At 43.1% G+C, this 17,076-nt stretch overlaps 1 protein-coding gene across 1 annotated transcript in view; it reads right to left on the bottom strand.

Annotated features, from left to right (window-relative positions):
- The window catches only part of CSMD1 (CUB and Sushi multiple domains 1), a 4,035,193-nt gene that overhangs the window by 104,654 nt on the left and 3,913,463 nt on the right, over positions 1-17,076 (bottom strand). Inside the window, 2 exon segments of the mRNA XM_029596871.1 lie at positions 1,315-1,426; positions 15,436-15,509. Coding sequence (XP_029452731.1) covers positions 1,315-1,426; positions 15,436-15,509 — 186 coding nt within the window.

The following is a 17,076-nucleotide window of genomic DNA, read 5'->3' as shown; positions in this document are numbered from 1 at the left end:
AGATGCAGTTTCCAGAACTGTACACAGTATTCCAAATGAGACCTCACTAGAGACCTAGACTTAGAACGCTGGTTTATTGTAATGTATGCACAAGTACTTGGAATCATCGGTTCACTGATACCGTCATCAATTTTCCCAGTCCTTCTCCAGTACACTTAGACCCTTGTGCTTCATCCTGAATCCCAACCACTTCACCCATACCTCCCAACCAATAGCCTACAGACAACAGACAAGTCTGATTTCACTTGCACCAGTCAATTAGTATGTGTAAAAGTGTATTAACAAGTTCAGTTATGTATACATGTACATCGCTCGCAAAATAGCAATTTCTACTAGTACTTTTTAACCCTACCCCAGAACACCACTAGACTGTTCATTTTTTTCTCTGATCAAATATACACGCAAATCCAAAAATATGTGCATACATCTAACATTTATTAATTAGCACATGTGCAAGTGCATGCTTTTTATGCAACTGTATGCTATTTTTATGCATGAAATCCCTTCAAAACTTCACTCTAATTCAAACAAGTTTCTTGTGGCGCCATCCTTTTGCAGATGTCTCAGTTACTAAAGGATAATCTATGAGGGCTCTTCTGTTTGAATCATTTTATTTTTTAAGATTGAGTTGGGATTAGATTGGGACATACGGTAGTCTGCCTGAGTCTCAGCTTGACCACAGAATATTATATTTTCTTGCTTCAAAAGTGAAAACTTTGTTTTCTTGGACTTGTCCTAGTGCACAATTATCAATTTATGAAGAAATTAATGCTCTATTGTGATTGTCAAATTGTGTAATATTTGATATTATTTTAATTGTAAATGAATATTCTAAAATTGGTATAAAAATGTTATAAAAGTAAAATGTTATATACAACATTTGAACAATTTCAAAATGTACTTCAGTGTCATGTTGCTAGGACACAGCCTGAAGTGTATGCTGAAATGTGGGTATATGATATAGTAATGTGAATATGCTTGCATATGAATAGATTTAATTCTATTTATTCTGACAACTTAATGTTATCTATCAAAATGTCCAGAGATGGGACTGTAGTAAGTACAAAGCTAATGCCTCATGTATCTGAGACTTAAAGTTAAACTAGAAAAATGGTATATCTCTTTCAGCTCACCTTTAATGTGAGTTTCAGATTTACAGAGGCACAATCGCTCTCTAATTTATGGCATTCCTCTTTATAGACTTCAGTGACATCATTCCCTTAAATATCAAAATTACCCTTACTGAATAACTGAAAGTTACAAAAATGTCATTCATTAGAGACTCAACAGGGTGAGATATATAATGATACTTACGAATACATTCAGGCTGTATGCCACTCCAAGTTAAATTAGCACGGCAAGACCGAGTGGTAGAACCCTGTATATGGTATCCTTTTCTACATCTGAAGAACACAGTGCTTCCAACCTGCAAAAGCATAAAAATAGCATGACAGCAAACATAAATTTCAAAAATAATTACCCATTCCGTGTATTTATGAAACTGCAAGCAAATCAATAAGGAATAGTGGGAGATGCAAAACATTTTAAGGGCTAACTAGAAGAAAACAAACCATTCTTTGTATAAACAATTTTAGAAATTGCAGAGGTTCCCAAGAGAGATTCTAGGCAAAATGGGGACTTTAGAGGTGGTGGGGTCAATCTTCTTTGAAAGCGGCCAATGTGCTAAGCTGCAAAATGTTTCAGTGAAAAAGGTGTTGCGTGAAAAACAGTCAAAGGTGCCTATAAATGCAAAAAAAAACCCCAAAACCCCTTCATAAATACATTTTTGCACAAGTGCAAAACATTTACTCAAATGCTTTCCTATAGAGCTGATTAAATACAAACTTTTTGAAAGCAACTGTGCAAAAAAGGCATTGTGGGCCCATTTTCCCAATAAACATCACCTCAACAAGGTGTAGTTGTATTCTGTCTAGGCTCAGGAAGTGGTGGCTTGCATGAGTTGTAGGGATGTGCACTTATTTAAAACAAAAACTGCAAAATGCGACAAATAAAGCTAATTTGTTTTATTCGGGGGTCTGAAAATAAAACAGCAGCCCTGGAATGAAAGGAATCTTATATGTTCATTTTGTTTTACACTAATGATTTGGACCTAGGTCTAGGCCTGAAATTGGGGCCTCGCCTAGGGCATAGGGCTGTGGCCCATGCCCGCTCATGATGCCAGGGTCTTGGTGGAGGCAGAGGCCGACACTGGAGCCTCAGCCAAGACCCCTAAAAGTTAAGAAAAAAATTACCTTATCCATTGGGTATCCAAAGAAGGCTGGGTCTCAATGCAAGGGCCTAGGCCTGGACCCAGACCCAATGCTGACAACTGAACTGAAGGCTGGGTCTCAACACTGTGGTCTAGGCCTAGGCCTTGGCCCAGACCCAGGCCCAACGCCGCAACCCAATCCAGATACCAAACCCTGACACTGGGGCCTTGGCCCAAAACCAGACCTGACATCGCAACCCAAACTGGAGGCCATGTCCTGACAACTGAGCTTTGGCCCAAGGTCAGTCCCAGGCCTTGGAGCCTCTCCTTAGTCCTCTTTGTTCTTCAGCACTTGCAAGTCAAATATTGCAGTTTGGTGAGGTGACACTGGAGTTAATTAACTCTGGAGCATTCACCCCAGCAGACATTGCCATTTTGATATACAGGAATGTGTATGGTATTGTCGTACATCAAAATGGCGATGTCTGCTGAGGTGAATGCTTCAGAGTTAATTTACTCTCCCGCGACCCCATCAGACAGCATCATTTGGCTTGCAAGTGTGAAGAATGCAGAGGACAAAGAGGCTCTGAGGCCTGGACTCCAAGGCCTGGGCCTGACTCTGGACCATGGCCCAAGTGTCAGGACTCAGCCTGCTGGCCGAGGACCCAGTGTTGAGCAGGGTTTGGATCTAGGCCCCGGTGTCAGGACCCAGCCTCTGGGTCGGATCACAGCATCGGGTCTGGCTCTGGGCTATTGCCCTGGTTGTGGCCCCATTGTCAGGCCTAGGTCTGGACCTAGGCCCCAGCATCCAGACCCAGCCTCTAGGCTGGGTTGCAGCATGGTGCCTGGTTCTGGCCCTCAGCTTAGGTTGAGGCCCCAGCATCCGGAACCAGCCTCCAGGTTGGGTCGCGGTATTGGGCTTAAGTTGAGGAGTCAGACATGGGTTCAGGCCCAGGTCTAGGCCGAAGTCCTAATCTCTGGGTTGGGTTACAGTGTTGAGCCTGGGTGTGGGCTGAGGCCCTGGCATCAGAACCCATCCTCTGGGTCAGGCCAAAGCCTTGGCTGTGAGTAGGCTAAGGTCACGGTGACCTACTGCACCCTTGGCCTATGCAAGGTCAAGGCTTCAGCTGGGTCTAGGCTGATTCCAGCAGATCCCTATTGGACTGGGTAAGTAGGGACCGGGAGGGATCCCAGCTCTAGCATTTTTTGGATGAGCAGACAGAAGGCTCCGGGTGGCCTTGTTTTCATTTTTTGGCTTTTTTTTTTGTTGTTGTTTTCATTGATTCATTTTTTTTCTCACGAATGAAAATCAATCATCGCTCCCGGGACCCCCCACTGGACCACCAGGTACCTGTAAAATGTTTTGAGGGGGGGGGGTCAGGAGGGTGGGGGAAGCAAAGAGAATAATTTTAAAGGGTCGGGGTGGGTTTTTTGTTTATCAGCTCAGGCGATAAACAAATCCTTCTAAAACTCCATTAAAACTTCCTTTCTCATTCCCCCTATTCTGAAAACCTTACTGCAGTGAAATGATGGTCTCATGGGGGCAAGAGCAATACCACTTGCTCCTGCCCCACCAACACCTGGCTTCAAAATTGCACCAATGAACCTTAGGGTCTGCTTTGTCCAAAGAGTTCCTGCTTTTTACCTGTGTCATTTTAAAACTGAGCACAGGTGGGGGAGGTCACTAAGACTACTAGAACCTTTGAGTGACAAACAGTGGTTTAGAGGAGGGTTGCTACCATAGGCTGCATAGCCCTTTAAATTCTTGTGGCAAATTCTTGTGGCGATCTGCTGACAGTATTCAAAATGGCGCCGATCGCCGTCGGTACCTGTGACATAGTGAGGGCAAAGGCGATCGGTGCCATTTTGAGTACTGGCATCGGACGGCCGGCGTGCAGGAGGTCGCTCCCGGACCCCCGCTGGACTTTTGGTAAGTCTTGTGGGGGTCAGGAGGCCCCCCCCCCAAGCTGTCCAAAAGTCCCTGGGGGTCCAATGGGGGTCCCGGAGTGACATCCTGCACTCCGGCTGTCCGATGCCAGTACTCAAAATGGCGCCGATAGCCTTTGCCCATACTATGTCACAAGGGCTACCGGTGCCATTGGTCAGCCCCTGTCACATGGTAGGAGCACAAGATGGCGCCGATGGCCATGTGACAGGGGCTGACCAATGGCACCGGTAGCCCCTGTGCCAAAGGCTATCGGCGCCATGATGAAAACGGCACAGAGGGTGTGAGTGCAGGGGATGGCTTCCGGACCCCCCGCTGGACCACCAGGGAGTTTTGGTAAGTCTTGGGGGGGTTCAGGAGGGTGGGGGGGGGGGTTGTTTACATTTTTATTTAGGTGGCCATATAATTCGGGGAAGATTTGTGTATTCGTGGGGAATCGCGATACGTTTCGCTTCCCACGAATACTACAAATAGTGTAATATACGTCGCGGATCGCCAATACGGTGAAAATGAATGCACACTCCTAGTATTTAGCACAAGCGGTAAGGATACCACAGGATCAGTCAGAAAGACTAGCATGTCGTCTGCAAAGGCCACCACCTTAAACTGGCCTTGCTTGTACAATAACCCTTGGATATGTGGTGATTCTGCTAATTTCCACAGCAGTGGGTCCAATGCTAGGATATACAAAAGAGGGGATAAGGGGCAACCCTGGCGAACTCCCCTCTGGATAGGGACCGCCTGAGAGAGCATGTCGTTTGCCCTAATATATGAGACAGGGTTCGAATACAAGATAGAGATGGCCTGAATAAATAAAGAAGGAAACCCAAATCTCTGCATTACAGAAAACATATAGTCCCACGACACACGGTCGAAAGCTTTCTCTGAGTCAAATCCAACCACATGGGATTCAACTCGAGAACTGTGAGCTGCTTCAATCGCGGAAAGGAGTCTGATAATGTGTGCCCCAGCATTCCTCCCACTGACAAACCCTGCTTGATTACGGGATATTATCTGTGGTAGGATAGAGTTCAGACGGCTAGCAAGTATTCTGGCATATAACTTGAGATCACAATTTAATAACGATATGGGATGGAAGGAGGCAGCCTGTAACGGGTCCTTCCCTGGCTTAGGCAACACTTCCTTGTGTGCATCTGTAAAATGAGTGGGAAATTGGCGCTGTTCCCAGGCACGATTGAAAAAGGATGTCAAGGGGCCTAGCAGACAAGGGCCCAAAATCTTGTAGTATTCTGTCGTGAGGCCATCTGGACCTGGGGATTTATGGATTTTACTGGTTTTTATTACTCCTTTAAGCTCTCCTTCTGTAATGGGTCTACTAAGAAGAGTCTGCTGTTCGTCCAATACCTGTGGTAATCTTAAGCCCTGAAAAAACTCCTCATCCTCCTCCTGCCCCCCTGGCCTGTCTTCCTTATAAAGATTCTCATAAAACAGGCGCAGAACCTCACAGATTTCGGGGCTCTTGGTAACCAGCTTACCCCCTGATGTTTTCAGGCCTCCAATAAAGGTTTTTTTCCGTCTGATAGCAACCAGTCTGGCCAACAATTTCCCCTATTTATCCCCGTGCCGGAAAAAGTTATGTTCGGAAGATTTGAGAGATCTCTGGGCCCGTAAATGTAATCGGGCATTCAAGGCCACTAAGCAGGCCCTGTAGGAGTCTCTATGTTTAAGGGTGGGGGACTCCGCTAATGCCTTTTTGGCCAATGAAAGCTGGGCCTCTAATTTGAGAATGTCTGCATTTATCCGTTTCCTTTGCGTAATGGAATAAGCATTAATGTCCCCTCTAAGAACTACTTTACTGCCCTCCCAGAACAGCACAGGGTCCCCACTATGTTGACTATTATTCTTCGCATAGTCTTCCCACTTTTGTCTTAAATACTGGTGAAAGGTTTTATATTCCAATAAGTTCCCAGGGAATCGCCAAATTCTCTGGGTCTTGCCAGGATCCGAGAGCCAAAAGTCTACCCAGATCGGAGCATGGGCTGCTTCTACTATTTCCCCAATCTCTGTGCCCTCCACTCTAGCAAAAAGGGAGTCTGGGATGAGAATGTAATCGATCCGAGACAGGGTATTATGGGCCTTAGACACGTGTTTACTCCCTCAAGTCAGGGTGCAGGACTCGCCATATATCCAGTAAACCCAGTTGTTTACAAAACGTAGGAACCCTTAAGTCAGTGAACAATTTATAACTAGGTGGCACATGCGACTTATCCAATGCAGGGTCAGAGATACTGTTGAAATCTCCTGCAAGAAATAAGTCCCCTTGCATATTAGTTAAAAGCACATTAACAACACGAGTATCAAAAGTAGGGTCTGGGTGATTTGGGGCATATAAGTTACAAATGGTAATAGTTTGCCCTGCCAAAGAGCCAATGAGTATGATTTATCTGCCAGCATCATCTTTGATTTCACTTGTGAGTGTAAAGGGAGTATTCTTATGCACCAAAACCACCACACCTCCCTTCTTCCCTTGGGCTGCAGAATAATAACAGGCCACTGCCCATTCCCTACAGAGCTTCAAGCTCTCCAAAGGATTCTGGTGGGTTTCCTGGATGCAGGTGATATTTACTTTCATGCATTGCAAGTGTTGGAATACCTTTTTCCTCTTGATTGGTGACCCTAACCCATTAACATTCCAGGAAATCAGGCGGTATTTATTCCCCATCTAGCCAGCAAGGGATAGAGTTAGCCAAGTCAAAGATGGACAAAGGGGAAAAAGGAGAACAGGCCCCCAGCCTAGCCTGCTCTCGACTTTATATACCAGCATCCAGATAAAGAGGAAATCTTCCCGGCAGTCCCACCGCCTAAGTGCATACCACACACATACATCAAATACATATAAGCAGTAATACCAGCATCTACCTTCCCTCCCCCCATCCCCCCTCCCAACAGCAATACAATCCCCAATAAACAACCCAGACTCATCGAGTCATGTAGGGAGATCATTATATTGTGATCAGAAAGCACAGAGCTCTCACCCTCCACCATTGATGTTTGTATCTTAAAAAAAGGTAGTCCAATCCTGCCATGAAGATTACTTGTGGAGCATGTCTAAGACCCCTTTCGCCGCTTCTGCAGACTCATAAGTGGTCCATTTGCCTCCGTGGTTGATCCGGAGCTTAGCCGGGAATTGTACTGTGAAACGAACATTATGTTCAATAAGCTTGCTGCAAATCGGGCCATAAGCACGTTGCATGGCCGCCACCTTCACTGAATAATCCGGCACTAAGCAAATTTCTTTCCCTTGGAAAAGCAGTGCCCCCTGCTTTCGCGCTGCCTGTAAAATGAGATGCTTATGGTAAAAATTAAGTATTTTTGCAATCTCAGTGCGCGGGCGATTTTGGTCTGCTCCTTTAGCGCCAATCCTGTGGATCCTTTCTATTTCCAGCATGTCTTGTAAGTCTGGTAATCCCAGGACTTCCGGTAGCCATTTTAACAACGTGGGCCGAAGAAGATGATCTTCTAGAGTTTCAGGGATCCCTATAAATCTAATATTCGATCTCCTGGCCCTGTTTTCAAGGTCTTCCATTTTTTCCTCTTGTTCCTGCAAGGTTTTCTCCATTCCGGACACCTTCCCCTGTAAAGCGGTTACCTCATCTTCTAGGGTGGACGTCCATTCCTCAACCTGGGAGAGGCGAGGAGCATAATCCTGAAAGGCCTCCTGCAAGGAAGTGAGTTGCGCCGAAATCCCTTCCAATTTTGCATCTAATATGGCACTGATAACCTCTTTAATTTCTGCAGTGGTCAGATGTAGAGGGAGGGCGACCGGGTTCTTGTAAACGGTCGTATCATCCGCCAGCACGGCCGCCATTTTGGGCTCCTGCCCTCGGGCTTTTTCTTTATCCTGTTTCGCCACTTTCGGAGGCATCACAGATGGCGATTTGGACATAAAAGTAGTTATCGACATAGGCTCCTCAGTCCCAAAGGGATTTTAAGCTGTTTGGAAGGATTTTAGCTGGCGGATGGTGGTGGGTAAGAGATGCGCCTTCCGGAGCGAGGAAGTCTGCAACCGACCTCGCTCACCACATCACGTGATCCCCCCTGGATCTCTTTTTGAAAACTGGTGTAACATTGGCATCCTTCAGTCTTCAGGTACCATAGACAATTTTAATGATAGTTTACAAATTACCAATAGCAGATCTGCAATTTCATTTTTCATTTCTTTCAGCACTCTGGAATGTATATCATCTAGTTCAGGTGATTTGAAACTCTGTAGTTTGTCAATTTTTCCTACTACATCTTCCAGGTATACTGAGATTTGTTTCAGTTCCTCTGAATCTTCACCTTTGAATATCATTTCTAGCATAGGTATATGTCTTACATCTTCTTCAGTGAAGACTGAAGCAAATAATTCATTTAGTCTCTTTGCTATGGCCTTGTCATTCTTAAATGCCCCTTTTACTTTGATCATCTAATGGTCCAACTGACTTCCTTGTGGGCTTTTAACTTCAAATGCACCTGAAAATGTTTTTACTATGAATTTTTGCATCTACAAAAAGCTTCTTTTCAAATTCTCTCTTGCCTTCCTTACCAATGCTTTGCATCTATATTGCCAGTGCTTATGATGCTTCCTGTTTTCTTCATTTGGATTCCTTTTCCATTTCTTGAAAGATGTTCTTTTAGCTATTGTAACCTATCTCACCTTATCTTTCAACTATGCCAATAGTTGTTTATTTTTCCTTCTGCCTTTTCTACTGTGTGGAATATATCTGATCTGGGCTTCCAAGATGTATTTTTAAACAAGGTCCATGCCTGATATAAACTCTTAACCTTTGCAACTTCTCCTTTCAGTTTTTTCCTAATCATTTTCCTCATTTTATCATAGTAGTCACCTTTTTGAAAGTTAAATGCTGTTGCAGTAGATGCCTTTAGTATCCTCCTTTCAGTGATTAAGTCAAATGAGGCCCCTCTTTTTTAGTTTCAGTTTTCAGTTTGAATGGAGATCAGGGGTCTATGGTGCGGCTATGCCTCTGACAACAGGGAGATGCATGAAGCTGTAGTAGTGCTCTAATATGCATTAAACAGTGGATATCGTGCAATACCCGCTAAAAATATAGTGAAATAGAACATTATCGCGGCAATATCATGCGATAAATGAAATATTTTGCATCTTCCCCCTCACCTACAAGGACCTTTTTTGCATGCATCAATAATGCAAATGTAGGCCATTACTATGCATCTGATGCAAATATTTAATCACGGCTAACCGAAAAGGTGGTCAGCCATGATAAAATATCTACACCTTTTGAAAAGTGGTAAATGTGAGACAGAAGGCAGGTCTTGAGGATCTCACCTCACATTTAAACAGCCATTAAAAAAAAAAAGTAAGTTGCACGTCCAAAATGGAAGTTGACTGGGACTCAATGCTGACCTCTGGCTCAACCCAGGGCTGCCATTTAAAGAGGCCCTGACTCCCCAAATATTAAACATAGAAAAAAGAACCCATGTGATGACAACCTTGCCCCCCCCCACCCTAAGTAGGCAATATGGTCCCTGCCTGGCATCCCCACCACCCCAAAGGTCCAAATACAAATAATAGGGTGCAGGCCACTAACCCCCTGCAGCCCACCCCCACCCTGTCCCCTCTCCTGCACCACGAACATTTAGAATAAGTAAAGCATTCCACATCAGGGCAGGGGCACATCCTGCACCTGCCTGGTCAGCGCCATTTTCCAACATGATACCGACCTGATCTTGCCCCAGCTATGTGACTGAAGGAAGGACTGGAGATTATATAAGAATATAAGAAAATGCCATACTGGGTCAGACCAAGGGTCCATCAAGCCCAGCATCCTGTTTCCAACAGAGGCCAATCCAGGCTATAAGAACCTGGCAGGAACCCAAAAACTAAGTCTATTCCATGTAACCATTGCTAATGGCAGTGGCTATTCTCTAGGTGAACTTAATAGCAGGTAATGGACTTCTCCTCCAAGAACTTATTCAATCCTTTTTTAAACACAGCTATACTAACTGCACTAACCACATCTTCTGGCAACAAATTCCAGAGTTTAGTTGTGCATTGAGTGAAAAAGAACTTTTTCCGATTAGTTTTAAATGTGCCACATGCTAACTTCATGGAGTGTCCCCTAGTCTTTCTATTATCTGAAAGAGTAAATAACAGATTCACATCTACCCGTTCTAGACCTCTCATGATTTTAAACACCTCTATCATATCCCCCCTCAGTCGTCTCTTCTCCAAGCTGAAAAGTCCTAACCTCTTTAGTTTTTCCTCATAGGGGAGTTGTTCCATTCCCCTTATCATTGTGATAGCCCTTCTCTGTACCTTCTCCATCACAATTATATCTTTTTTGAGATTAGACCAGGTTGACTTGGGGGTGAGGGATGGGAAGGCCATGGCAGGGACCCTTTTGGTCACCTGAGGGTGGGGGTAGGGGAGCCATGGCTGGGATCCTATTGGTGGCTTGGGGGTGGGGGGGGGGGGGGGCTGGGGCTGTCACTTTATGGGATCTTTTTTCTATCTCTTTACTTATGGGGAGTTGCAGCCACCTCAAATGGCAGCCCTGGGTTAAGCTGGGGGACACCGCTGACCCCCACTTAAGTTCCCCATTTTGGCATGCAAGTTTTTTTGGGGAGACCCAGCGGCCCTTTAAGGTGGTGGCAGTCTCTTGAGGTTGGTACTGCGATTGTGTTATGCAGCTGTTGTTAGATGCTTTCTTTTGTTCTGCGGTGCTTGGCTGCAAGACAAAAGAACGCGCCATAGAACTGGAATTTTCTTTCAGTAAAGGGGCCCCATTCTCGCAGCGACACACCTCTATGATAGTGGGACTCCTCACAAAAAAACATTGTGGATTGATTCATCTAGGGATAACTTTGCTGGCTGGACAGCAGCTGAAAAGAGACGCCTCAGTATTTTAGTTCTTCATGCAGAATCTTTATCATTGTATATGATTAAATAAATAAATAAATAAACCAAACCGTGTTTGAATTTTTACACTGTTGAATTTCACAACACCAAATTGTGGTGTTATATGATGACTAATATCAATAAATCTTTTGTTTGCCTGCTATGCAGTGTTTATCCTCAATGTATTTATAAATTTCTAATAAACAATGAGTTCATAATCTATTTTTCCTGAGCACAATCATTTTTGCTTAATGCTCTTGAATAGGAAAAGAGTCACATTATGCCTTCTCTTTACTTTTCTATTTTTACTTGATGAGAAAGAGAACATTTTCATGATAGCCTGCATAGCCAGGACTATCCTTCCTCTTCTCACTCACCCACACAACAGCATACCAAAATAATCATTTGGCAAGTACTTGGGATATCAAGGACTGAAGCTTTATTAACATGTATAATATGAGACAATATCTGAGCCAGCCAAATAGTGGAAAAACATCCTGCCATTTGACACCTAGGCAGCCATCTGCTACATCCCAGTAAGGCAGGCCACCTTCAGCCCAGCCTGGGCTTAAAGCATCATCCAGGGGAGCACTACCAAAAACCAAGCCCATGCTACATCTCAGAAAGCACCTCCATTAGGTATGATTACTCAAATCATAGCCAGGACATCATCATCTGGCACCCTAGCACTCCCAGTTGTCCCAACAGCTCACCATGGTTTCCCAGTACTGTCTGCTGCCAGCTGGGCAAGGCAGATCTACACTGCTCTGAGCAAGTAATGGTTTGAGTATCTGACCAAAGACATGAAGCAGTCACAGACTAGTTTGTGTCTCACCAATAAAGTACAACCCTTGCACCATAGCTAATATTCAAATGTCACTAGCAAGTATCAAATAAGACCAATCCAAATTTAACAAATGGATACCACTGAAGTACTAGCCCACAATACTCACAATCAGCATTTGTTAGCCATCAATTAGACCATCCCAAAACATATTAATTTGATCACTGACTATGGATATCTGAGTATATTAGTAACAATACTTCTGACAGGTTGAGGAAAACCCACTGGTCTTCATGCATTCCTCAGTGACTTGTCTGAGTGAGCCCAAAGAACAACCATATGGTTGACTACCCTCTCACTTATGTTTGAAAAGTAATAAATGCCACATGATATTGAGTATCCATCATCCTTGGATAATACCTAAGAACAAATTAGTGCTACTACCTGCATCCTATCAATTGCTAAACTAAAGCCCATCAAGGAAGTAAAAGCTTCCATGTCTGATGTTAGCCAATACACTAAATCTCCACAACAGAAATTCCCATCTCTGAGATGATTAAGGCTGTTTCTGTACAAACTCACAAACTTCAACGTTTTCCATAGAAAATCAAAACTCCATATATCAGAAAATGTTTTTCCAAGATCAATGGTTTGCTCAAGAGATCGTGGAGAAAATTTAAGAATACAAGAACATGAGAAATGCCATACTGAGTCACACAGAGGGTATATCAGGCCAAGAATACAGTTTCCAACATTGGCCAATCCAGGTCACAAGCACCTAGTAGGATTCCAAATAGTAGATAGAGTTCATGCTGCTAATGCCCCGGGATAAGTAGTGACTTTCCTCAAGTCTACCTGTTAATAAGAGTTTATGGACTATTCCTAAAAGAACTTGTCCAAATTTATCTTAAACTCAGTTACACTAACTGTCTTTACTATCTCCTCTGATAATGAGTTCCAGATCTGTGTATTGAGTAAACAAATATTTTCTCTGATTTGTTTAAAATGTGCTACTACTAACTTCATAGAGTGTCCTTGAGTCTTTGTATTTCTTTCGACTCTACTCATGATTTTATTGACCTCCATTACATTTAATACCATCTTTTCTCCAAGCTGAACAGCCCTAATATCCTTAGCCTTTCCTCTTAGTGTTGTGAATCTGGAAATGGACCCCTGTTCCGAGGTAAGGTTAGCACTGGCAAAGAGGGAGTTAACTCTCTCTGGTCCCTACCATCAGAGGGCAAGGCTTGAAGGTTAGCCAGTCGAGTACAAGACTTCGCCCTGGAAGCTCACAGTTCCCCCAGGAGGGGCCCGTAGGAACCCGGCCGCTGGGACTTAGGAGACTCCCTCAGGACTGAAGATTGGACTGGATGCAGGAGCCTCCTGCAGGTCATAGATTCCAGACAACTGGCACCTCCAGCAGGTCAAGTCAGTCCAGGAGTCGAAGAGTAGTCTAAAGCCGTTCCGAGGGTCGAAGCCGGGAGAAGGGTCCTCAGCCAGTCCAGAAACAAGCCAGGAGAAGGGTCCACAGCCAGTCCAAGGTCAAGCCAAATGAAGAACAACAGCTGGTCCAGGGGTCAGAAGCCAAGAATCAGTCCAACAAGGAAGAAGAACAGAAGCGAGATGAAGACCAGGAACGGAGACCAGGAACACCAGCACAGAATCCGGAACCAGAAGCCAATACCAAGGCAAGGTCTGAGAGGCAGACCTTGCCTTAAATACCTAACAAGAGGGAGGAGTCTCAGAAGGGAGCCACGACCATTTCCTGTCGTGGCCCCTTTAAATCTTGTCTTCAGCCACGCGCACAGCTCTAAGGCAGCCAGGAAGTGGGAGAAGTCAGCTCAGCCCCGCTGGACTCTGCGGCTGGCCTGGGCAGCGGCCAAGGCTGCGGGAAGAATGCCGGAGGAGGCTCCCTGCTCCTGCAGTAGCCTCCGGGCCCACCTGATGCCGTGGATGAGTACCTGATGGCTATCATATCCCCCATCAGCTGTCTCTTCTCCAAGCTGAACAGCCCTAACCTCTTTAGCCTTTCCTAATAGGGAAGCTGTTCCTTCCCTTTTATCATTTTGTTTGCCCTTTTCTGTACCTTCTCCATTGCAACTATATCTTTTTTGAGATGCGGAGACCAGAACTGTACACAGTACTCAAGGTGTGGTCTCACCATGGAGCGATAAATACATTTTCCAATTTATTCACCATTCTCTTCCTATTAATATCTAACATTCTGTTTGCTTTTTTGACTGCCGTAGCACACTGAGCTGATGATTTCAATGTAGTATCCACTATGACGCCTAGATCTTTTTTCTGAGTGGTAGCTCCTAATATGAAACCTAACATTGTGTAACTACATCATGGATAATTTTTCCCAACATGCATCACCTTGCCCTTGTCCACATTAAATTTCATCTGTCATTTGGATACCCAATCTTCCAGTTTCACAAGTTTCTCCTGAAATTTATCACAATCTGCTTGTGATTTAACTACTCTGAATAATTTTGTACCATCTGCAAATTTGATTACCTCACTCATCGTATTCCTTTCCAGATCATTTATAAATATATTGAAAAGCACCGGTCCAAGTACAGATCACTGAGGCACTCCACTGTTTACCCTTTTCCACTGAGAAAATTGATCATATAGTCCTACTCTCTGTTTCCTGTCTTTTAACCAGTTTGTAATCCACGAAAGGACACGGCCTCCTATCCCATGACTTTTTAGTTTCATTAGAAGCCTTCTAATATGCAACTTAACATTGTGTAACTGTAGTTTGGATTACTTTTCCTTATGTGAGTCACTTTACACTTGTCCACATTAATTTAATCTGCTATCTGTATGTACAATTTCCCAGTCACGCATATCTTCCTGCAATTTCTCACCATCCACATATGATATAACTACTCAGAATAATTTTTTCTCATCTGCATATCTCATCATCTTTCTTGTTCCCACTTTCAGATCAATTATAAATACATTCAAAGCGTAACCCTTTTAAAATCCACCCCAATGCTGAATGCCATGTAAGATGATGCAACAGTAATGGTTTAAGTATTATAGCTCACTTTTACACCCAGTAATGTTTAAACTGTGGTACTGGGAGCATTAAGTGATTTTGTGACATGTGAAGAAGCATCTGGACTAGCAATAAAGTTCTGCTCTCTGCATGTCTATTGGCAAAATCAGCTATATTTTCCAATTAAATGAAGGAACCTGTTGGATGTCCATTAAATGTAATCGCTCAGTATATATTCATTTTGCTATGAAATAGCAATGACCACAAAACAAAAAATAGCTCATACTGAAGCAAAATGAGATTTGCAGTCATTCTGACTGAATACTGTACCTATCTGTGAATGAACAATATTTGTTACATTCTTGCATGTGCTTATCCCATAGGCTTTATAGAGTTTCAGTAGCTCAACATACTGAATCTACCTTAAAGGATTTTGCTGCAGGCATTGAAAGGAAAACCTTTTTGAAAATAGAACCCTGTGGAGGCTAATTTATTCAGTAAATCCCAGTTGACAATACATTGGCAGTTAGGTCTAAAAAAGAGCTTAGATACTATAATGGAGTTAAATTTTCATAGTATAGTATTTTGTAGAAATGTTTATTACCTCATAAGCCTTTGAACTGTTCTGTATTCCATAATGTGGAGTGCCGGGATCTGTGCAAGCATTATGAGCTGGATCTGAAATTTAAAATGCAAATATCAGATATGGTAACTATGGAAACAGTAAGTCACTTTGTTTCCTAAATCTGTTTACACCCTTCACACTTCTATCAGGGTTGATGCACAACAGAGGAGCTAGCAAAATACAAGATATGTATTTTATTTAAGACAACAAATCCAATTTTCCTTTCAACGAGAATATAGAACTTTACACAGAATTACTTCAAATATGTCGTTATTACTTGAGAAGCATTCAGGTAAAAATATTTAGAAGTACCCATACACTTTTTACTTAAACAGACTTTTTATTTTCTATTCCAGCACATGCAATGATTCATGTTTATGTTGTTCTGCTCAAAACAAAAAATTAGTACAATACTACATAGTGCAAAATGCTCAGAGAACAATGTGCAAGATAGTGTCCTCAGAACTTCTATCCACTAATGTTCACTGTCCCTGGATAAGGCAGTGAATTGTAAACTAAGATTTCAGAATAGATAAGAACTGCTTCACCCTCCCAACTTGCACGTCAATATCCAATACCCCTTTCCCCTGCATGAATAGTGAACTATGGAGGCAAGTATAGTGGCAGACAAATGGCCACAGTTTTATTTGAAGTACATAATACATTGATATTATTATTTCAGAACCTGAGTACCAGCTCCTCATGGTTCACCAAAAATGTCAGAATGTTGTAAACTTCAGTTAACCTTGTTCATGCCTCAGTTGCACAAGCCAGCTAGCTCAGTCACTGTCAGCCCACCAGACAGACCCTGATGACGGAGGAAGACAAAACTGCATGTGGTGACTGCATTTTTTACAAGGCCTTCATTACTGCTCCTGCAGCCTGCCAGACAGATCCAACTATATATGTACCTATATTTGTAACTGGAGAAATTTGATGCAAAGGACTCTATATCTGCAGCAGGTTAGTGTTAGGAGGCTGGATCCTCTCTCCCATGCAGTCTAAGCATATGACCCTCTCTCAGTGCTCAAATAATGAACCAGTTGAAAGGCCATGGCCCTGAAGCCTTACTGGCTCTTGTAACACATAGAATCAGATCTTTGAAAACTTATATTTTATATGAGGGGCCAGAAAATATACAAATTTTGTTGTTTTGTTTATTTGACCTTTATTTTTGCACATATACAGGAATGGAAATTGTACTGTATAATAGAAAATCTGAATAAACAATAGATTTACTCTGAATAAAATCTGAAGGAAGCTATTTATGGTGGGACAATCACTTTACCCTCCATTGCTTCAGGTACAAACTTAGGGCCTGACTTACTTAATGAAATCCACTCTGAAGTATCAGAAAGCAGAATATAAAGCCAATAAATAAATAAATGCCTGTATGACTTCCATTCAGCACTAATGACTTAAAAGCAGACAGACTTGACTTTTAATATTACTATACTTTCCATCTGCAAAAAGACTGGGTAATGCAACAAGCTGCAATAGTGCTCTAACACACATTAAACAGCATATATCATGCAGACATTAAACAGCATATATCATGCAGATCTCTAGCTCAGTGATATCGCATGTTATACTTGATATGCATGACCTCTCCCAGTTTGT

This window comes from Rhinatrema bivittatum, chromosome 3, assembly GCF_901001135.1.
Source record: "Rhinatrema bivittatum chromosome 3, aRhiBiv1.1, whole genome shotgun sequence".
Taxonomy (NCBI): domain Eukaryota; kingdom Metazoa; phylum Chordata; class Amphibia; order Gymnophiona; family Rhinatrematidae; genus Rhinatrema; species Rhinatrema bivittatum.
This window is presented reverse-complemented; position numbering and strand designations above follow the sequence as displayed.